We start from the raw sequence: 24,723 nt of genomic DNA, 5'->3' as shown, positions 1-24,723 counted from the left end.
GCGATAGTGTGGCTCTTCGACGGTTATTTTCCGGTACAGTAACGACTGTTGTTTATAAATAGGATGTACTTCATTTTTGATATTTTTTTTACCAGTTGGTTCCAGTTTGACTTTAAAGAGCGGCTACGGCTCTATCTTCCTGTTAAGAATGTTGATCCCCGTTTCGCTTTGAGGTTTTCCTTTCGTGTCTCAATAATTTTGGATGAGGTCACTGAGGTTTTTTTTTCTTTAATGACAACACGCTATCCTTTGGCATTTTTCAACTAATAGGTATAATAAATCTTCCCAACTTTGTGTAGGTACTTGGTCGGTGGCTATACTCATTCTGGGCCTGCACTTTCCTTTCAGGTATGTTGCCTTTAGTAATTGGTGTAACGCGGAATTTGCTTCCTCCAATGATTTCAGCTAGTTTGTTATCCAGAGAACTTGAGGTTTTTGACGTACAAATATTGGTGGCAGATTAGTCTTTATTGGCTCCTGTGCCTTGATTGGAAGCAGTTCGCACATATAGCAAGCCTTTTAGAACTTCTGTTAGCAGCGTCAGCGTGGAGGACTTAGATTTCGCTTAATGGATATATCGATGTTTAGCTCTTTTTTTTGTTTTGTTTTAGTTCTTGTCCGCTTTTGCTTTAAAGTTTCGGAATGAGTGCACTTGTTTTGGTTGTTGCATGTGATCACAATCAAAACACGACTGCAATCGCCAGCATTTCGCGTAATACTGGTTTCGTAGATGGGAAGTGTGTGTCCTCGATGAATATCTGTTTACTTAAACAATTAACAGGTTTATTTACTAACTCTACAGTGTGCATTAGAGAAGCATCAAATTAAAAGTTGTGCAGTTCGTTCGTAGGAGGGCATTGGCCACAATGTAATCTTCGCTAATGATAGTCAGTATAAATGCTTATTATTTTAAGTGCCAATCCGCGACAAACTGCGACAGCGAAGTCCATAAGAGCTGAGTTCGGAAAATTCAAGTTTTATTTTCAGTAAATTGTGCTGCCAATTCAATTCTTGCAACAGAAACACGACACCCCTCATAAGTATATTCTGAAATACATTTTTTTTACATTTAATTAAACAACAATTAAGTAAAGCTGATAAGTTTTAAGCAAATGATTAACCTTATGTATAAATTGATAAAGCTTTATAACAGAGCGCGGTCTATGTGTACATTTGTTTTTTCCCTATTTACCCAAACCCCACTAGTATAAAAAAGCTGATCCCTAGAGAACGACAATGACGACAATGAGATCGAGAAGAGCAACGACGGCGTGCCTACGTCTGCAGATCCTAAAACTGAAAATACAAATTTAGTTTTAAGAGAACCGAAATTAACGATTCTAGTTTTCAAAATGTAATAAAAAAACCGTTTGTTCCGAAATCAGCTTCTTTAAGCAGCCACTAAGCGTCTATCAAATAGATTTTTATAATCGGGGTACGACTGAACCAAAGACATTAGAATAACATGATGGGTTAAGGTTTTGCGTACATTGGTTTGGCACTATATTGCGGTAATAATTGCTCTCTCTCAACTCCCAAAAACGTGAAAACGTGAAATGTTGAATATTTTTTTTTTTATTAACAAATTTATGTTATATATATACATATACATATATACATATTATATATGTATATGCTTATTATTAATATTATATAAGCACCGTTTTAGCATTGAGAGCATATAGAGGTAGAATTGAATTAGTATGCCGGTGACTTCTTAGTCCTTTCCATCCGAATGGTTTGAAAAATAAAATGTGTAGAATAACAGGATGGCTGGCTTTTCGATTGGTGGAGTGTTTATTGTTGGCTAAGAGGGTAACATTCACTAAATTGGCATTCCCTTTTACAACACTGTGTGCGCTTCTTTTCAATCTCCTGTAGTATGCGAACATATAGAATACCCACTGTACTAGCCAATAGTACATATACACACTGTAACACTTTGTTGCAATGCTTATGTAAGCATTCCACTTCAAGTGCATGTGATATTTGATCACCCATTTATGCACATACGTCATAAATGCAGGATCAGCATTTATGCTGACCACTTGTGAGCGCACATAACATTCTTTTTCTTAACAGAGTAATACATAAGAAAGTAATACATAAGTAATATTCCCTCTCCGCTGCCCAACTGTGAACAGCGCATCAATGAGACTCAGGCTTACTTAGAACCTAAGGAAGAATTTTCAGATCAGATTCAACGTTCAGTTGGTAGCGCCTTCGCTGCTTTCAATATGAATAGAGAAACAAGACCAAACCAAAAAGACTTTCCATTTCTACGCACCACTTCTTTCCCCTCTATCGGGTTTTGCTTAAATTATTCCTGGACAACAACCCGCTTGTTACATTCGGCCTCTCCTGACGTTCACAGCGTCCTAGCGTAATTATTGATCTAGGTCGTTTTCCTCTTCGTCGTCTTCATCTGGCTCATCGGGGGGAATTTCGCTTCAGCGTTTCATCTTGTCTGATGAATACAGTGTCTTAGCTTTCGTTGTGCATGTGGCATAACTTTAACTAGATATCGGTCGTTGGACAGCACTTTAGATACAATAATAGGTCCTTTGTATCGCGGATCTAATTTACGCGACGTGCCCGTGCTAAACGGCTCGTTCTCGACCAAGATAATGTCTCCAGGGCTTGCAATAGATGGCATCGAATCTCTTCTTGGCAACTGCTCTGTGGTCGCTAACAGTAGTCGCAGCGTCAGCTCGAAGCATCTCTATTTCGGCATCAGTCATCTTGGTATTGATTCTGGATCACGATCGTCAGCGTGTTTTTAAGGACATCTCGGGGCTCATAACCATATAGAAGCTGGAATGGGGAACATTTAGTAGTGCTATTTACCATGGTATTGATGCTCCACTGGATTGATCGCAGCATTTCGTCCCGACGTTTCTTGCTTTCATTTGAAGGCAAAATCATTGACAAAATAATTCGATTTGTCCTTTCTGCATGACCATTGGCTCAAAATCTTTGGATGTGAATGCGGTAACTCGATCGGTAATAATACTATCTGGCATTCCAACGTAGCTGGTGACTTCTTGTAGGTACTTTTTACTGCTCGAACTTTGGCGAAGGCGTCGACAAGGACAAAAATATGTTCATTTCGCTTTAAACTTTTCGGAAACGGTCCCAGGTGATCCATGTGGACGGTGGAAAATGGAATCGGCTTGATGTTATCGTAGTGGTTCTGACCTTCCTGGCGTCCATCTGGTATTTTATACATTGCGTAGCCGACACAGGACTTTATATAGCTTTCTACAAAATTACGCATTCGGGGAAACCAAAACAGATTCAAAATCCAACTGTGCTCATGTGTCCGGCTTTATCGTGGCATTCGTGGAGGATATGGAATCTCGACTGCTTCGGCACAACTCAAAGCATCTTGATGTCATAATTGCGAGACAGGCGATCTTGCTCGATCACATACTCGTCATTTTTAAAATTCTTCTCGGCTTTCATATCAGCAACTATTTTCTGGATTTTCTCATCTTGTAGTTGTATGGCAAACAACCAGTCAGCTTCATCTATGATAGTTTTTAAAATCTTCAGGGATGCTATCTCCATCTCATGTGATTCTTCTCTACTTAACGCGTCAACGTGGCACATCTGAGTTCCTGCTCTATGAACGCGTATAAAGCGTATTTAAATCGTTCCAACGACTCTACGACGGCTAAGGCTTCTAGCTCGTAACTGTGGTAATTATACCCGTTACTTGTAGATTAAAAGGGTATACTAGATTCGCTGAAAAGTGGAAGCGTTTCCGACCATATAAAGTATATATATTCTTGATCAGAATCAGTAGCCGAATCGATCTGGCCATGTCTGTCTATTCGTCTGTCCGTATAAACGTCGAGATCTCAGGAACTACAAAAGCTAAAAAGTTGAGATTAAACATACAGACTCCAGAGACATGGACGCAGCGCGAGTTTGTTGATTCTTGTTGCCACGCCCACTCTAACGCCCACACCTTTGAAAAATGTTTTGATATTTTTTCATTTTTGTATTAGTCTCGTAAATTTCTATCGATTTTCCAAAAAACTTTTTGCCACGCCCACAAACCGCCAAAAACTGTCAGTGATGAAGACTCTCCGGCGCACTTCCAATAGCTGAGTACGTGTATCAGATAGTCGGGGAACTCGGCTATAGCGTTTTCTGTGGTTTTTCTCTGGCTTGGATGTGGCTCGTCATTTTTGCATTATAACTCAGGCTAATAACTTTATAACTGTTATGTACTTTATGTTAAGCATCTTGCGATAGATAGTTACAACAGGCTTTGACGGGAGGCATATCTTCAATTTTTCAAAAACATCGGCTGTGGCTGCTCCCACTTTTGGTCTTTGCGTAAGAGGATTTGCAATGCAATTATTGCATATCCGGGTACGAATTTCCGGAAATATCCAGTGAGACTTATTTGGATTTTCAAAGTCTGCGATGGCATCAGTTTTGGCTTCTCCGGGGCTGATTCCATCTGGGTGTATTTGATGTCCTAGAAATGTGATTGACTGCTTATACAGCTCACACTTGCCTAGATTCAACGTCAATTCGCAGTGTCGCATGCAGCGAGTTGAATGCAGCAGGTGCATTCTTTACCCCAAACGGAAGGCGTTTAAACTTAAATACTCCATCCGTGGTGATGAATTTTCTGCTCTCTGGTTCCATTTCAATCTAATAATATCCGCTATTCAGGTCTAGTCTAAAATATGCCAAACGCTTCGCTTTCTGCAACTTATCCACAATATTCGGTACGGAGACTCGGTATGGTGCTTGAGAAACTACTTGGCCACCCTCAACATCAATTTGTGCCTGGACGATTTGCCTAGCATATGCCTTCCAAACCTGTGGAAAAAACGTCTGCAAACTGCATACTTTGTTTCCTTCTTCTTCTTTCTAAAAATTAACAAGAAGGTTTGAACGTGTTACCGGCTGATGAACTGCTCTCTTGACTTCTATCTCGCTTAGCTCGAATTTCCACAAAAATTCAGCGCATGTAATGACATCTTGTCCCATCAACAAATCCTCCTGCAACAGATTTTCGTTGGCGACGTAAACTTTGGCTGTCATAATTTTTCCAGCGGTTTCGATATCCACTACCATAGCTTCGGTAAGGATACGTGAGCCTCGACATATGCCCACAATTTTCATAAAGCACTCCTGTCGATCTGCGTCGATCTCGTCCGCAATTAATTTGCGAATTATACTGACTCGGCTGCCAGTATCAATGAAAGCGTTATAGCCTTTCTCGTTGATGTGGATTAAACGTGTGAAAAGCTTGTCCTGATTGGATGCGCCCAAGAGCATTACATCGGTGGCATGAAACTTATTGCATTTGGAGCAACGCGTCTTTTTCTGTGAATTAGCAAAATGTCCCATATCTCCCCAATTATAGTATGCTCTAGCTTCTCTTGGCTTTATTTGCTTCATCTCATTTTCCAGCTTTACCTCAAAAGTACTGGATTTGGGTAAGAACTCTTACTTATTTGTATTGAACCTCCCCGCTCCGCTATCTTGACTATCTTCTCCAAAAATGATCGCTCCTCTCCGAAAACTTTGACTGTTTACCTTCCTATGTACTCACAACCACAATCGTTTGCATGCACAATCTTGCACCCACGAGCACCGCTGTATGCCCGTCTGCAAGGGTGATCGCTATTTTATCTTGTTTGGCCACGCCCACTTTAACGCCCACAAATCGTCAAAAACTGCTGCACCCACACTTTTGAGAACTGTTTTTATATTTTTCAAGTTTTGTATTAGCTTTGTTAATTTCTTTCGATATGCCAAAAATTTGTTCCCACGTACACTCTAACACTCACAAACAGCCCAAAACTGCCACGCCCACTGTTTTGAAAAGTTCGTTAAAACTTTTTTAATTTTATTATTAGTCTTGTAACTTTCTATCGATTGGCCAAAATACATTTTGCCGCGCCCACTCTAGAACATACACCACGCCCACACCTTGAAACATTTAACATTTTGTTTCATTTAATCTTTAATCTTTTAATTTTGGTTGTGTCTGCAGTTGCCGTTTGCATTGTTCCGCTGGAAAAGAGCAAATTGCGTTGTCCGTTTTGTTCGTTCTTTACTTGTTTTTTTTTTACGTTTCCACACACAAGAAAATATAGTTCAGCAATTTATCATTACTAAAAGCGTCCTTTCATATATAAGTTAACTAAAGTTAACCGGGCGACGGCTACGACCGATCGTCCGAAGACTCGCTCCGGCCAAACTGCTGACACAGCGTCTGGCCGGAAGCCCGTGCAAGTTAACTAAAGTTAACCGGGCGACGCCTATGACCGATCGTCCGAAGACTCGCTCCGGCCAAACTGCTGACACAGCGTCTGGCCGGAAGCCCGTGCATAGCCGGCAAACACTACCCGTTGGAGTGGCCGCTATGAGTTTCATATTTTGTTAGCCTTAAGTCAGTTCGTTTTGGACATTCATAGAATAAAGCTCTTTATCGCTCATGAACCAACAACTCCGGCATTCTGTCGTTAATTTTATATATTGATCATAGCAATCTGAGTCCCTAGGCCAGTTGCATTAAGGAAGACAGTCATATTCCCAACGTAATCGTCATAAATCTCCAAGTGGATTTATCACCCTCTTCCCCTGTGCGAGGGACACCATCAGCCAACCGGCACATCATCGGAGACTGCAGCGAGGGATCCCCCTGTGGCCACCCGAACTCAAATTAATTGGCGCTCAACTAGCGGGAAACACGCACCCGCCCATATCATACATAATAAACAAAATAATTACAAAACATGTAAGTGGGCCCGCTGGTCAAACTCTTTACGTCTTCGATACATATTCCATAGTTCAGACAAGCATTAAAATATTAAAATAAACCAGTCTGAAGAGTGTTTTTCAAAAATCTCAATATTGAATGTGATGACTAATAGGTGTTTGGTGTTTAATTCCAATTTTTTATCCGGTGGAGGAGATTTACCCGAAACCCCATTGTTTAATAAATAAATATTATAATATTATCACATATTTTCACTGCGAAAAAAATTTAATTAACATCATAATCCGTTGCAAATACGGCGTATAAAAAATTAATTTAATTTAATTCGCTCACAGTTTGTGTTACGGCGCATTGCTATTTCGCCGAGCAGTTAAATTTTTTTCGCATTGTGCACCCAACAGACATTATATGCTGTTACACTGCAAATATTTTTGGTGAGACAATTAACATATTGCGAGGGCTAAATATCAGAGCCAAGGCTCTCACAATTTAATATACCAGATTTGAATTTTTATTTGACATTTAATTCGGTTTTGTATATCACATCGCTCGAGTAAAAATTCTTGGTATTAGCTTCGCAGTCCACTTTGTATCTTTTATTGTCCCCACTCCACCGCTGTGAACCCGATACGGCCGCGCATGCATTTGTATTTCAATTATTTATTCTTCGCTTCTTTGTTTATAGTGGCGGAAGCTCAGCTCCCGCATACCCCCTACCTTGCCGCTGCTCCGCGAGGCGACGGCTTGGTTCGAACAGCTTCATACATAGTTGTTAAGGCGGCGGCCCCGTCCCCGCGTACTTCTTGCATTGCCAGCTGGCATTGCATACCAGTGCAGTTTAACTTAAGCACATATGAGCTCCCCGTTTACACAATATAGGGAAAATAAACGGTACACTAGCGGCTCAGATTCCGACATTGAAGGGCCCCCGCGCGCTTCCACCCCAATACGGGCACCCGCTGACCCCCCTTCAGTTAGAACCATGGACCCAGATCAGCTTAGGGTTGTGATTCAGGCCGCCGTTAATCATGCCTTGGCAGAAGCGGCCGGTGAAGCCATGCGCAGAGAAGAAGAAATGCGCCAAACTATACAACAGTTGGCTACCAAATTGCAGCGGTGCAAATCGCACCCATACAAGCGGCAGCCCCTATAATCAAGGTATACCAACCCATTGATATCATCTGGATATATATCTGGATGCCGTAAAATGCTTGCCCGAATTTTTAGGGGAAAATCCCTGCTGCCCGTCATCAGACGAAGAGTAGCGGGGAAAGAGATTAAGTTCCTCATCGACACGGGTGCGTCAAAAAATTTGATCCGGCCTCACAAAGGCTTAAAAGGCGTTCGCCCCGTCGATTCCCCATTCACCATCCATTCACTCCATGGTGTTACCACGATCACGAAAAAATGCTTCGTGTCACTTTTTGATTTGAAGGCCACGTTCTTCATTTTACCTGATTTGTCTTCCTTCGACGCGATCATTGGCCTCGACCTACTTAAACAGGCAGGGGCATCGCTTTGTCTGGCCTCCGGCCACCTCAGATGGGGCAATGGAGAAGAGAAAATTGAATTCCACCCATGCCCCAACGTCAATTTTACCGAAGTGGACTGCCCAGATGCGCCACCCTTAGTCAGAAACGCGTTCTTAGAAATGCTGAAGACTAGGAAGAAGGCTTTTGCAAACCCTAACGAGGCTTTGACCTATAACACATCGGTGGTAGCTACCATCCGAACAGTTAGTGAGGAGCCCATATACGCAAAATTATACCTGTACCCAATGGGGGCGGCGGACTTCGTCAACAAAGAGATTGAAGATCTGCTTAAAAACGGGATAATTCAGAAGTCGGTATCCCCTTACAACAACCCGATATGGGTTGTAGATAAAAAAGGGACCGATGACCATGGCAACCGGAAAATGAGACTAGTTATCGACTTCCGCAAGATCAACGAAAGAACAGTGCCCGATAAATACCCCATGCCAAATATCAACATGATATTGAGCAACCTAGGCAATGCGAAGTATTTCTCCACGCTGGACCTCAAGTCTGGCTATCATCAAGTCATTCTTGCAGAACGCGACAGGGAAAAAACCTCTTTCTCTGTGAACGGGGGAAAATACGAATTTCGCAGACTACCGTTTGGCCTCAGAAATGCAGGCAGCATTTTTCAGAGGACAATCGACGACATCCTACGGGAACAAATCGGCAAGTTCTGCTATGTTTACGTTGACGACGTAATTATCTACTCCGAAGACGAAAACTCTCACATCAAGCACGTAGATTGGGTTCTAAAGAACCTGCACGATGCGAACATGAGGGTATCGGTAGAAAAGTCCAGCTTTTCTAAGAAAAGTGTGAGCTTTCTTGGGTTTATAGTCACTTGTAACGGTGCTACAACAGACCCAGAAAAGGTTAAGGCTATAAAAGAATTTCCGGAACCCAAAAGTGTTTTTGAGGTACGGTCATTTCTAGGCCTAGCCAGTTACTACAGATGTTTTATTAAGGACTTCGCGGCAATAGCAAGGCCTGTATCAGACATCCTAAAAGGGGAAAACGGAACAGTTAGTAGACAGATGTCACGAAACATTCCGGTTCAGTTCTCGGAGACGCAGCAACAAGCGTTCCAGAAACTACGAAACATCTTGGCATCCGACGACGTGATGCTAAGGTACCCCGACTACAAAAAGGCATTTGATCTAACGACAGATGCCTCGGCCTATGGCATTGGCGCAGAATTGTCCCAAGAGGGACGCCCAATAACAATGATCTCAAGGACATTGAAAGACAGGGAGGTTAACTACGCCAGCAACGAGAGGGAACTCTTAGCCATAGTCTGGGCTTTGGCCAAGCTACGGCATTATCTATATGCGGTTAAAGATATCAACATCTTTACCGACCACCAGCCGCTAACCTTTGCAGTATCGGAATCCAATCCGAATGCAAAGATTAAAAGGTGGAATGCGCGCATTGATGAATCAGGGGCGCGTATTTTCTACAAACCCGGCAATGAAAACTTGGTCGCCGATGCATTGTCACGGCAACAAATTAACGTCATGGAGGAGCAAGAAGCTCAATCGTGCGTGGCCACTATTCACAGCGAGCTCTCCTTGACGCACACTATCGAAACGACGGATAAGCCCCTAAACTGCTTTCAGAACCAGATAACTCTGGAGGAGGCACGCTTTCCGTTAAAGCGCAGCTTCGTCCTCTTTGGAAACAAGATACGGCATGCGATTAACTTCCCCTGCAAAGAGTCATTGATTGATAAACTCGCAGATGTAATCGTTCCGAAGGGCGTAAACGCCATTCATTGTGACCTGCATACGGGAAATTCTTACCGTAGAACACAATAGGGCCCACAGGTCGGCCCAAGAAAACGTTAAGCAGGTACTCTCCGAGTACTACTTTCCGAAGATGACCAAGTTGGCTACCGAAATCGTAGCAAACTGCAAAACATGCGCGAAAGCCAAATACGATAGGCACCCAAAAAAACATGAGCTAGGCGAGACTCCGATCCCCTCTCATGTGGGAGAACTACTGCACATCGACATTTTTTCTACGGATAAAAAGTATTTTCTCACTTGCATTGACAAGTTTTCGAAGTTCGCAATTGTGCAACATGTCCACTCTAGGACAATCGAAGACCTTAAACCGGCCATACTACAGATTATGAATTTTTTCCCTAGGGCTAGAGTAGTTTACTGCGATAATGAACCTTCATTAAATTCGCATACTATCTCGACCATGCACCGCCACTCCATAGCGTGTCAAATGGGCAAGTGGAGCGCTTTCATAGCACCCTTTTGGAGCTTGCTCGTTGCCTAAAAATCGACAAGGGCATAACCGATACTGTGGAAATTATTTTGTTGGCAACCGCCAAATATAATAAGTCAATTCACTCTGTCGTTGACAAACGACCAGTTGACATCGTGCAGGAGCACCCAGATGACCCACAGACGGAAGTCCGGAACAGAATCATTAAGGCACAAAACACGCTCAGGACCAGGGAAAACGCCTCCCGACAACACAGAGTATTCGAAGTCGGCGAGAAGGTATTGGTTAAATCCAATAGAAGGCTGGGAAATAAACTCACACCCTTGTGCGAGGAGAGAGCCGTAGAAGCGGACCTGGGGACCACGGTCCTCATTAAGGGGAGGGTGGTCCACAAGGACAATCTTAAATGATATAACCGACAATGTCCTTTATGGTTTTTTTATTATTCATTTTTTTTATATTCATTTTTTATATTATTTTTTTTATCACACCTTCCAGCCATCTGGCGCACTTTATTTTTTATATTCATTAGTTATTACACCTTCAAGCCGCTTGGCGCACTTTGTTTTTTACTATAGGTTCATAGCCACTGGCATAGTTGTTTTAGGTTCATTTTATCGGTGGTGGGAAAACCCTCTATAAGCATAAAAATAGCTAAAGTTTAATTTCACAGGATCGGAGCAACATTTTGCATACTCCTGTCCTTGGCGTCGGCCCACGTTACCGATTATTCACAGGCCAGGTACATCCCCGTTGTAGATGGCGAAATCCTAGTATGGGAGGAGTTTGCTTACGTCACGCACACAACAAACCTCTCAGAATATGGGCGCGTAATAGAGGAGACAACCAGCATGATAGACATGTTTCCGCTATCCCATATGAAGAAGCTTCTGAGCGTGGATACCGCCCACCTCCAGGACTTGTTAGAGTCGTTGGGCGTTCATCACAGAGTAGCTAGGAGCTTGGATTTCTTAGGATCTATGCTAAAGGTTGTAGCAGGGACACCAGATGCCAGCGACTTAGAGAAAATCAGGTTTTCCGAAATGAAATTAGTCGAGTCTAGCAATAGACAGATCCAAATTAACACCAAAACCCAAAATCAAATTAATCAACTTACTGGACACCTATATGAAACACTGCTTGCTAGAAACCGCATGTTGATGGCGGAATTTCAAAATTTAATGCTTGCAATAACCCTAGCCAGGATTAACATTGTTAGTCCGAACATTTTAGATCACGAAGACTTAAAAACAGTTTGGCTTGAGGAACCCACCGACACACCTATAGGAGATCTTTTGTCCCATAACATTTTACACTTTATCATTAAATTCCCCAAAATTAAATTAGCCTGCAAGAAGATCACTATTTTCCCAGTTGCCCATGGTAGAACGATGTTGCAGATCATAGACAATGTCATAGCCGAATGCCGCGGAGAAGTTTACGCCATCAAAAACTGCTCCGAATCACCGAGAGCCACATTCTGCCGCCTAGCTTCAGAGAATTCGTGCGCCAAAGAACTGCACGCCGGTGGGGTAGCACACTGCCGAGTACAAGAAAGTGACCTGCATCCGATAACCTACGTAGATGAAGGAATCATTATCATCAACGATAGGTCTGCCAAAGTGCGAGTGGACAACGGCACAGAAATCTGGACTCATGGCACACACCTCATAACCTTTGACAAACAGGCCACTATAAATGACACACTCTTCATCAACCACAATAACACCCAGAAGAGAGCTCCAGGGACAGCAAGTCTTCCCTTATTGAACATCACCGCCACCCAAGATGTCCTCAGCCTCAGCCTCAGACAACTCATTCAGGCACAGGCCTACCAAAACGGGAAGCCCGCCCACTCCGGTCGTTCACGCCCTCACAAGAGACAGAGGGTTAATCACATCGCTCAGAGCGTAGATCAGGCCGAGGGCACGAACCACAGCCTCCAGCGCGGCGGACAAAGTCGACGACGACACCATTTCTGAATATGATTTAGAAGTGATTAATTTTTTAGGGGAAAATCCCTGCTGCCCGTCATCAGACGAAGAGTAGCGGGGAAAGAGATTAAGTTCCTCATCGACACGGGTGCGTCAAAAAATTTGATCCGGCCTCACAAAGGCTTAAAAGGCGTTCGCCCCGTCGATTCCCCATTCACCATCCATTCACTCCATGGTGTTACCACGATCACGAAAAAATGCTTCGTGTCACTTTTTGATTTGAAGGCCACGTTCTTCATTTTACCTGATTTGTCTTCCTTCGACGCGATCATTGGCCTCGACCTACTTAAACAGGCAGGGGCATCGCTTTGTCTGGCCTCCGGCCACCTCAGATGGGGCAATGGAGAACAGAAAATTGAATTCCACCCATGCCCCAACGTCAATTTTACCGAAGTGGACTGCCCAGATGCGCCACCCTTAGTCAGAAACGCGTTCTTAGAAATGCTGAAGACTAGGAAGAAGGCTCTTGCAAACCCTAACGAGGCTTTGACCTATAACACATCGGTGGTAGCTACCATCCGAACAGTTAGTGAGGAGCCCATATACGCAAAATTATACCTGTACCCAATGGGGGCGGCGGACTTCGTCAACAAAGAGATTGAAGATCTGCTTAAAAACGGGATAATTCAGAAGTCGGTATCCCCTTACAACAACCCGATATGGGTTGCAGATAAAAAAGGGACCGATGACCATGGCAACCGGAAAATGAGACTAGTTATCGACTTCCGCAAGATCAACGAAAGAACAGTGCCCGATAAATACCCGATAAATAGCCAGGATTAACATTGTTAGTCCGAACATTTTAGATCACGAAGACTTAAAAACAGTTTGGCTTGAGGAACCCACCGACACACCTATAGGAGATCTTTTGTCCCATAACATTTTACACTTTATCATTAAATTCCCCAAAATTAAATTAGCCTGCAAGAAGATCACTATTTTCCCAGTTGCCCATGGTAGAACGATGTTGCAGATCATAGACAATGTCATAGCCGAATGCAGCGGAGAAGTTTACGCCATCAAAAACTGCTCCGAATCACCGAGAGCCACATTCTGCCGCCTAGCTTCAGAGAATTCGTGCGCCAAAGAACTGCACGCCGGTGGGGTAGCACACTGCCGAGTACAAGAAAGTGACCTGCATCCGATAACCTACGTAGATGAAGGAATCATTATCATCAACGATAGGTCTGCCAAAGTGCGAGTGGACAACGGCACAGAAATCTGGACTCATGGCACACACCTCATAACCTTTGACAAACAGGCCACTATAAATGACACACTCTTCATCAACCACAATAACACCCAGAAGAGAGCTCCAGGGACAGCAAGTCTTCCCTTATTGAACATCACCGCCACCCAAGATGTCCTCAGCCTCCCGTATCTTCACCGTCTGAGTGAACGAAACTTGGAGTTCATCAAGGAGTTCAGGGAAGAGATTGACAACCATCGAACACGTCTCGTAGCAACTATTGCAGGAGCAATATGCTGCGCACTCATCTGTATTGGGCTCATTTTTAGGCGTTTCACCGAGGCAAAAAAATCTTCAGGCCAAATTAGGCAGATTATCGCTGAACTACAGACGGCCGAGGGCGGCCTTAATTCCGAGGGGGAGTAGTTAACTAAAGTTAACCGGGCGACGGCTACGACCGATCGTCCGAAGACTCGCTCCGGCCAAACTGCTGACACAGCGTCTGGCCGGAAGCCCGTGCAAGTTAACTAAAGTTAAGCCTATGACCGATCGTCCGAAGACTCGCTCCGGCCAAACTGCTGACACAGCGTCTGACCGGAAGCCCGTGCATAGCCAGCAAACACTACCCGTTGGAGTGGCCGCTATGAGTTTCATATTTTGTTAGCCTTAAGTCAGTTCGTTTTGGACATTCATAGAATAAAGAGCCATCGCTCATGAACCAACAACTCCGGCATTCTGTCGTTAATTTTATATATTGATCATAGCAATCTGAGTCCCTAGGCCAGTTGCATTAAGGAAGACAGTCATCTTCCCAACGTAATCGTCATAAATCTCCAAGTGGATTTATCACCCTCTTCCCCTGTGCGAGGGACACCATCAGCCAACCGGCACATCATCGGAGACTGCAGCGAGGGATCCCCCTGTGGCCACCCGAACTCAAATTAATTTATATATATATATATACTTATTCAATAATCGGAGTGTTTGAAGATATTCAAGCGTAATAAACCCAAGTTTTTTTTGTCGATTAGTGATAATGGATGAAACATAGGCCGGGGACTATTCAATTGACCTGTTACGTTAGAGAATCTTCAAATTAAAAGTTGTGCACTTCGTTTGATGGCGACAATGTAATGCTTGGTTTGTAGAAAACGATTTGCGCTATGGTCATCAATTAAAGACCTTCATCGTTTTATTAGAGCATTCATATTTTTATTGGTGACGTATGCATATATCGTTTTAACGAATACCTATTTGAACATAGTAATACGTAAGTGTGGTTACGTACAGCTCTAAGAGCTGAGCATTTGATAGTGCAAGTGGCAGCAGATTCCACAGTCTCTCGCGCTCTCTTATGTATGAGCATATATACTTATGTATAAGCCGCCTGCTGCCAACGCTTTGCAAGCAGCGCAGCCGCAAACCACTAGCTGTTAAGTCCCAAATATGTAACTCTAAGAATATTGAATAAAAATCACTTAAACGAAGAACATGTGTCCATGCCCATGACCAGTTCCACGATTTCCTGGCTAAACAAAAACCAAATCACTCGGAATTGGGAACACTTCATTACATTGGATACGGTGGAATGTTTAATTCTCAGATTTTTAGGTGCCCATACATCATCCCGGATTGACCTGAAGACGCAAGTTATTGGGCAATTTTACTGCGACAGCAAAGTCCCTAAGAGTTGGGTTCGGAAAAATCGAGTTTTAAAATTTAAAAGCTGGAATTGTATATGTCGGAGATTAAATGGTTTATTTGAAATACCCAAATACACAATCGTTACACAATCGTTACGACAACCCTCATTAATATGTAGAGTTGCCTATGGGGTAAAAGTTACAGTTATAAAGTTACGAATGTCGTGCGTGTACTCGTGCGCACTGCGAGAAAGTAAAAGGAAAGCCGAATGCCTTTCAAAAAGACTTACAAACGGGGAGTCTGAGACGAACGGCTGAGCAGTGCAAACGTGAATATTTGCCATCTACAGTCATAGAGGTTTTTCAACGCTAGTCCTTAAAATCGAGAAAACAATGAACAATAACGAAAACGACAACGTTAACCCAACATATATATGTAAGTATTTTCAGTAAGTTGTGCCTCCAATTCACAAGTCTTAGGATCTGGCTACAGAAACACAACACCCCTCGCAAGGTCAAGAATATTCTGAAATTTTTACATAAAATTAATCAATATTTAAGTAAAGTTGATAAATTTTAATCGAATGATTAACCCTATGTATATATTAATAAAGAAATATAAGATATTGCGGTCTATGTGTTCATATGTACATATGTATGTAATTATGTATGTATTTATACTTGCAGGCATGCCTACTTCCGCTGATCCCAAAACTGAAAATACAAATTTAGTTTTAAGAGGAACGAAAAAACCGATTCTAGTTTTCAAAATTTAAAAATTAATTTTTTCCTATATCAGCTTCTTAAAGCTGCCAATAGCCATGTTCGGAAGAGTCTATAAAATGGATTGTTATAATCGGGGTACGATCAAACCAAAGACATTAGAATAAAAAAATGCGTAAAGGCCATACATTGGTTTTCACTATACAGACACTTTTTCTGTCATCGCTCACATAAATCTATAAAAAGAAATCACTTGCTTGTGTGGGTAAAAACAATAAGCGAGAAAGTGTGGATGTGTGGATGTGTGCGTAGAGAAGACGGTTTTGGAACAGAAAACAGTTTTGATCTAATGGGATTGATGTAAAGGAAGGCCATTAAAATTGTAATTGGGTCGTATATATGGGTAATATATATCAAAATATATTTTTCTTCTTTTTTAATAATTATATTATATATTTTTTTATATATAGATTAATTTTCAGTCGTCAATAAAACGTTTATAATTAATTAATTTTATGCACAAAATTATTATCATTATTTGAGTAAGCACTTAATGAGAAATCTCTATTTTCATTAGTGCATTTAATGCATTTCTCTACAATAAAATTTCTTATGTGCACAGTTGATTTGTAGTACTTTAAAAAATATTTTTAGAAACTTAAATGTGTATTTTGCCGATATTAAAAATGATATCAGATAGTGCCCTTAGTTTTTCCAAGTCCGATTCTATCGAGTAGTTTTTCTCATGTATGGAAAGCTCTGATGGAGCTTACAGGGGTGGTCAAAAGTATTTACACATCGATCTTTATTTTCAATTGAAAATAAAGATTACAGGGGTGGTCAAAAGTATTTACACAACGAAATACAAATACTTTTGTGAAATACATGATTTTCAATTGAAAATAAAGCTCGTTGTGTAAATACTTTTGACCACCTCTGTATATGCTCGGTTTCTTATAAAATCAACGATTAGCTTTAATCGCAACGGGATCCCTTACCAATATATCCAACATAATATCTACTCAAAAGTTTACATGATAATATACTTACGATGTTTTTTCTTTTATACTAATAATTTGTACTAATACATATACTAAATAATTAAAAGGCAATAAAAAATTATAAAACAAATTATTATGGTAATGGAATACATATATACATATAAAAAACAATATATTTATACTATAAAAAAATAATACATATTTAAAAATTCATATTTATAAAATAAATACAAATATGCAACCTGTTTATTGCAAAATTGATTTCTTGAGGCACGACGTGCCGACATACACACCTAAGAATCACTGCCTTAGAATATTTTTCCCACGTCGCAAGCTGAATACTCTAACGACAACCATTCTTGTATAAAGTAATTTATGAAATTTTGTATGTATTATTATTTACATATATTCAGCTATTAGTATTTGTATGCTGTACTCGAATTATTATCATGTTTAGAAAATGGAACATTAGAGTTTTTTACATGGTGATCAAAAATATAATAGATTTAAAGTCTATAAACTCGTAAAAAAAGGGTAATTTTGTCAAATTTACAATGCATACGTGTGCAAAAATACTGTGGTCGACTGTCGTATTTTACAGTACAAAAAATCAGTCTGCATGAACTATGTCCTCTGATGCTAAAATCTTGTTTAGTGTATTAAATGATTGGGATAAGTTGAACTACAGCTGGATTTTTATACTCGTTACTCGTAGAGTAAAAGAGTATACTAGGAAAGCGTTTCCGACCATATAATTTATATATATGTATGTATATTCTTGATCAGGATCAATAGCCGAGTCTATCTGGCCATGTCCGTCTGTCCGTATGAACGTCGAGATCTCAGAGACTACAAAAGCTAGAGTTGAAATTAAGCATACAGTTTCCAGAGACTGTTCGAAAGCGTAAGTTTGTTAATGCATGTTACCACGCACACACTTTTGAAAATGTTTTGATATTTTTTCACATATTTGTTACGCTTGTAAATTTTTCTAGATTTGCCAAAAATCTTGTTGCCAAAAACTGTCAGTGCTTAAATTTCTCCTTCGCAGTTCCTTCACTAGCTGAGTAACGGGTATCAGATAATCGGGGAAATCGACTATATCATTCTCCCTTGTTTTCTATTGATTTGCCTTGACTTCCGTTTTCGCCTTTAAAAATCTCGTAACAGAGGTTCCTATTGTGACACAGTTTTTTATTAAAGATCTATAATAGTTGCAGAGACCCAGAAAATATTTAAGGTGGTTAACCGTTATCTGATTTATTTTTCGAAATTGAAAACGTTTTTTTTCATCATTTCATCAAGTTCGTTTTCATCGACATCCACACCAGCGCACAGTGGCGCATTAGATACTTTAGGTGAATAACAATCATAACTCTTGAACCAGTTGAGATATTTTTATAACTTTATTTTTAAATGAAAGGTAATTAGTACCTTTCGAATAATGGGTCATACAATATGGTGTGATAAATAGTAGATTTTATACTCAAAAATTAATGTTTTTGGAGGCAGTTTTCTCAATTTTTATCCAATTTCGACAAATACTTTACATTTGTTTTCTCTGAAAATGCTAATATGGTACATATTTAATGTTTTAAAAACAAAGAATTAAATAAATTTTAAAGAACAAAATTTTTATGTTGTAAATTTTTTCATCTATTTTTACCTTTTTGTTCAAAATAATCATTGAATGTTAGTTCATTTAATATTTTTGAAGAATAATTAATCATTATACATTCATTTAAAATCAATACAAAGTCAGGGATTGAAAAACAAGCCGCCAATACAGGAAAAAATGTATGCCCGCCATACAATTTCGTACTGCGCAGCAACTGCGCTTGCACTAAGCCGAGCGTTTTTTACGCAGAGTTGAAAGTATCTTTTGCCTGGGAAATTCGGGGTGGGACCCGATCTCTTTTGATTATGATAAAGAACATATTCAAGAACAACACCTCATACGCCAAACCCAGTATCCGGTAGAATCCCATTCTTTGTTTTCCATCAAAGTTGAAAAATAGGTGAAAATTAGTACTTCGGTAAAACAGGTATTCCTGCACGTGCAAAGAATATTATACATTTATTCAACCTTGGTTTAACCGAGATTTGATGACCCTTTCCATAGATACCATAACCAAGCCGGTCGGTTATATATTTTACCTAAAAATCGACCGCAAAGTCCGAATTTTCTACAAAAAATACCTGATTTTTTTGCAACCCAAAAAAGGTTCAACTTTGAACACGTGTAACTTCTAAAATACTGAACCGATTTGAATTATTGTTTGTATTCAACCTTTTTGAACTATTACCTGGCGAATATCCCACGACAACATCCGTTATCATCAACAATTTGCTTAAAATTCAGTATATGTACCTAATGCGCCACTGTGCAGCGTTGCACTGTCTCAGTTATTCCCCTCCTTAATGCAATTTAGTAAATCAGTAATGTGAGTCGATTATCTGTTTTGTAAAAATTAAAAGGTATAGTTGCTATCGGAAATTTTCAGTGAGCGAACGGTTTCCAATTCAGTTACATAGCTTTTCTATTTTGTGGGGTCAGGTCTACGATCTATGTCGTATTAAACATACTAAATAAATATCTAATTAATTGACTTAGCCAGAGAATTTTGACGGTGCTGCTGATGGCTGCAATTAAATAGATAAATTCCTTTAGCAAGGGTTAAGTAGGAATGCATTTTTGAGGCGCGTAAATCTCCCCCCAAACTAAAGATTTAGAAGTGAGAATATCCTCAAATTTTTCAATCAAATTAATTCAAATACAAGTTCATCGACTGTGCTGAGAATTTTCCTAAATGTTTTTTGAAGGTCATCGATCAGTTCTAGTTTCACCGTTCATGGTCCAGTTTAAGAATAATTTGCGTTTTTTCTTTATTTTGTTTGAGCTGACACTATCTGACTCGGCTTTGACCCAAAGTATAAACTGTTCACTTCCAAGTGAGAAAAATATTAAAGTAACTTGCAATACCAAGCGTATAAAAATTAAATGATAAGATTTATTTGAACAATTTCGGAAAAATAATATTTTAAAAAAACTATAGAAAATATATACGATCTATAACAAATAACAATTGGTAAAACGAACTACATAAAACGAATACATTAAAGTTAATGTATGTATAATGTATATATAAATGTAATTGTTACTTTATTATACAAAATTAATACCTCGGGTCTGGTAAATTTAATTTCTTGCTTGCCCTTGCAGCTGGAGTACATTTTGACTTTTCCATTGCCATTAAATAGCTGACATCAGCCAAAACTGCTTCCAAATCAGCCATTGCCTTTGCTTATTGGTTATCTTTCGTGTGTAATATCATATACAGTTGTTTATAGATCGTTTTCCCACATACTGATTTTAAAACGACTCATTTTTAAATTGATTATATTAATTTCATTATTGTCAACAAAAATAAATAGTATGTATATTCAAGAACTTTTCGGTCATATCTAGTGTGACCGTATAAATGAACTTAAATAAAGTGCACCCCGTAAGCACTGCTAAATTATAGCCTCTTCTCACAAAAAGTTAATTTCATTTGAAATTAATAGTTTTAAGGCCTATTGTTAAACCGTATTGTTAAATTCCATACAAATAAAAAAATCTTTTAAAAAAAACACAACCTTTGTAGTGTACAAATTTTGTTCGAGGTCTTTGGGCGGCGGAATTCGCAATAAACAAAGAAATACTGAATACTTTTCTTTAAATACTGAATATTATATATCTTAAGCTACCGATTATTATAAGTGTCGAATAAGTAAATATAATTTATTGAATTTTCTTAGTTGCAAATATTTTTACATATATTATTGTTACAAAAGTTGTTATTTTTCTGTTTGTTTTGCTGCATTCATCACTAGTTTTTACCTCGTTCACAGGTGTGTTTGAGTGATATTTGAAATTATTAATTAACAATGTTTTTTAGTTTTTATATTATTGTATTTTGCTATATATGTACAGCTGTTTCCCGCTTAACTATCGGGTTTATTCAAAAGTGTGTCACACTCCAATTAAAACTCAACCTGGTGGCATCCTTATAAGTTCCATATGTACACATTCGGTGTTGGAAAATATAAAAAGGGAATGCGCCGAGGGAGGCGAGAGTGAACCAACGATCACCAATCGAAAACGCTCAAAACGCAAACGAAATTATGGAGTGTAGTGCACATGGTTACATTCGTATGCCTAACACGTCTCAACAAAGTCTTTTCGCGATCGAGTGCGTCACACGCTAATGTTACTACGTCTCAGCAACAGAATGATATCGTTACGTCACAGCAACACGATAATGTTGCTACGTCTCAGCAGCACGTTAACGTAATCACGTCACAGTAACACGATAATGTCGCAGTCTTTTCGCAACATTCGATTTTTCCGCAACATGTTCATATCTCGTTAATTCGTCATAATTTGTAATATGTCATAGCCAAAAATAAATTTTCCGATTCCTCACGCTCATTTGGGACACTGTAACGCAACAACGGCACCTTTCGGCACATATTCACAGCCACACTATGACTTAAATCAATACAATACACATTCGCAACAACGTCAAATATATAACGAAAATCCATATACCCCGATTCCGCCAAACTACTTATACAACCGCGGCCCAACGGTATCTGAAAACATGAATAGTTCGTACGGAAATATCCCTTCTCCCGCAATTCAACCCATCATCCATCAAGTCCTTAGACTCGCAGCAATTCATTAGACGCGTTAACTCCTTTCCAACCGCATATCGTTGGGATGATCGAAGGCTAATATTTGCAGTTTCTATAGAATGCTAGCTATTGGTGAAAAGGGTGAGTTAACCGATTCGGAAATATCAACACACGGCATCAACGGCATTAATAATTACGATTTTTGTAACGACCTGTTAAGAGATATTCTTGCCTATCCAGCGCATAACGAAATAAAGCATAATCATTTTAATATGTCTAGCAAACGTGATCCCAACGTTGAAAAACAAAATATAAGTTAACAACTAATAGAGCGCTCAATATATTTGAGTCAGCAGCCACATAGTTTACGTTTATAATGCCCTAGTAACTAAATAGCTTCATACAAATAATGCTGATGCGCCCCAACTGAGTTCCCCAGTATCCGGGGTACCGAATTGCGCTGCATAAATGCTGAGTCGACTTGTCGACCATGGGTTTATGGCGTGAAGCATTGGAGCTAGGGTAAATACATATTTTCTCGATTCTTCGTATTCAGTTTAAAGCTAGTACTTTAACAATAAAGAACAGCTACTCCAGCTACTGCACGAACATTCTCGCTGAGCCAAAAGGCCAACGATCGACCAAGGGGGCAAAGTCACGCCCTCCATCCCAATCTTCGTAAGAAGTCACCACTCTCTGGCTTAACAGCCGGACACCGAGGACTCTGGAAGGAGAACCACCAGCGTCTGGAGTCGCAGAAGACATCCGGACGGGAGGAAAAAGCTAATAGGCGCCCGACGATTATTTAGAACCTAGTATCTAGGGTAGTTACTTCTTAACTACCATACCATGTAAGTTTGATAAGTGAGTTCAATTCGGCATTTTCCATTGCATACTTATACCAAGGGTAAATTGTACATCATACCCCAAGTTATTGTGAGCTATTGCTGCCCAAAGGAATAAATAATAAACAAGAAAAAATTATTCCTTTGCGCAAACCTTTTCTTTTGAGGGAAGAGTTTTTTCGTCGACTTCTATTTCTCGCGCACGTAAATAGCGAAAACCGATCAACTGTGCTCGGAAAGAATTAAGTGTGCGGTGCCAACCAATGGTCAATGAGTTGGGCAGGTGCATATAGAGATATCAAGGTCGAGTGTAATAGTGACGACGAGTGGGATTTAGAATCGGAAGGCTTTCGTCCTACTACGATAGATAGCAGTACAGACATAGACGCTGCCCAGTTACAGGCAATTATATCTGGATCTGTTAGCCAGGCTTTAGCCCAGCAGGAAGCTAGATTGAAGCAGGCGTTCCAGTCACAATTGGACGAGATGAAACAACAAATGCAAAACTTGCGCGTGGAAGCACCACATGTAGAAGTTAACTAGAGAATAACCGTAGAGCCAAACATTCGGTGTGAAGTCAAGCTTGACATCGTTAAGACCATGCCAGATTTTACGGGAGAACAAGATGACTATGTGTCAGGCGGCATACGAGATTTTCAAACCATATCACGGTAGCGAGGCACTCTACCAGGCAGTGTCGATCATCAGAAATAAAATCAGGGGATCGGCAAGAGGGCTATTGGTTGCGCATAACACGGTCTTAACGTCGATGCGTGTCCTTAGACAGGGACTTGAAACAGTTAGGCATGGAGAACTTAGCCTAATGCAATACTTCGACGACGTAGAAAAGCGGTTGACGTTAATAACGAATAAGATCGTTATGACACACGAACCGGACAGTGCCATTCTGTTTTATAATAAAGTTAGAGAGGATGCTCTCCATGCATTTATTGCTGGCCTTAGGAAACCCTTGAGGGCCATAGTCTTGCCAAGGATTTGTCCTCAGCTTTGGCTTTAGCTAGGGAATCCGAGGCTACCATAGAGCGCACTACCTTTGCTGCTACATATGCAAAGGCTTTGGAGGACAAGGCACTCACCTATGAGCACCGAAAGAACCAAAACCGCTCAAGGGAGCCGCAGGGAAAACATAGCAGGGCCGAAGATGGCCAAGGGAAGAACCCCCATTTTTACAAAAAACAGAATAGGCCCCAACAAAATAGTTCTGCCCTGAACTCGGGCAGCTACCTGAGCCTATGAAAATAGGCTCTACCGTGACTCAACATAGGCAGCTGACTTCCTTTGGAAGCGGTCAGCCTACAAATACCAAGTCCGAAAGTGTTCGGGGCCCTAAAAGATTTGGCTCCGCACGTATGACCGGTCAAAGGCGTCAGAGGTTGCAGAACACTATGCAACAGGCTGACGATAAAAATGACAGCGAATATGAGGGCGCGGCATCATTATTGCGACAATGTAAATCTTACTAACGTAAATGACATCGCCGTACCGGAACCTGTAAAAGTTCAATTCCGAAAAATGATCGCAAACAGATCTAAGGCATTTTCTGCCTCTAACGAGGCACTGCCGTTTAACACTTCTGTTTGCCACAATTCGCATAATAAGCCGGTATATTCCAAATTAAACCCGCACCCAATGGGTGTATCTGAGTTTGTTAAGCGAGAAATCGCAGACTTACTGCAGAAAGGCATTATTAAAACCTCAAGGTCACCGTACAACAACCCAACATGGGTTGTGGACAAAAAAGGCCATGATGAGCTGGGGAACAAAAATAAGTGTTTGGTTATAGACTTTAGGAAGCTTAACGAAAAAACCATTGCTGATAAGTACCCAATGCCAAACATCCCCATGATACTGGCAAACTTAGAAAAAGCCAAGTACTTTACAACGTTAGATTTGAAGTCCAGCTACCACCAGATATACTTGGCCGAGCATGACCGTGAGAAGATCTCGTTTGTCGATTACCGTTCGGGTTGAAGAATGCGGGAAGCATCTTCCAAAGAGCGATCAACGACGTCTTACGGGAACAAATTGGCAAATCGTGCTATGTTTATGTAGATGACGTCATTATTTTTTCTGAAAATCAAGACGACCATGCTAGGCATA

General features: G+C 40.4%; 1 protein-coding gene across 1 annotated transcript in view; it reads right to left on the bottom strand.

The window, feature by feature from the left end:
• Positions 1-20,547, bottom strand: part of LOC122625460 (G protein-coupled receptor kinase 1) — a 133,313-nt gene extending 112,766 nt beyond the window's left edge. The window contains exon 1 of the mRNA XM_043805544.1: positions 20,261-20,547. Coding sequence (XP_043661479.1) covers positions 20,261-20,373 — 113 coding nt within the window. The 5' untranslated portion in view covers positions 20,374-20,547. The remainder of the gene's footprint in view (positions 1-20,260) is intronic.
• Positions 20,548-24,723: the final 4,176 nt, after the last annotated feature.

This window comes from Drosophila teissieri, unplaced genomic scaffold (assembly GCF_016746235.2).
Source record: "Drosophila teissieri strain GT53w unplaced genomic scaffold, Prin_Dtei_1.1 Segkk10_quiver_pilon_scaf, whole genome shotgun sequence".
Lineage (NCBI taxonomy): Eukaryota > Metazoa > Arthropoda > Insecta > Diptera > Drosophilidae > Drosophila > Drosophila teissieri.
Note: the sequence above shows the minus strand (reverse complement) of the source record. Positions and strands in the feature narration are given on the sequence as shown.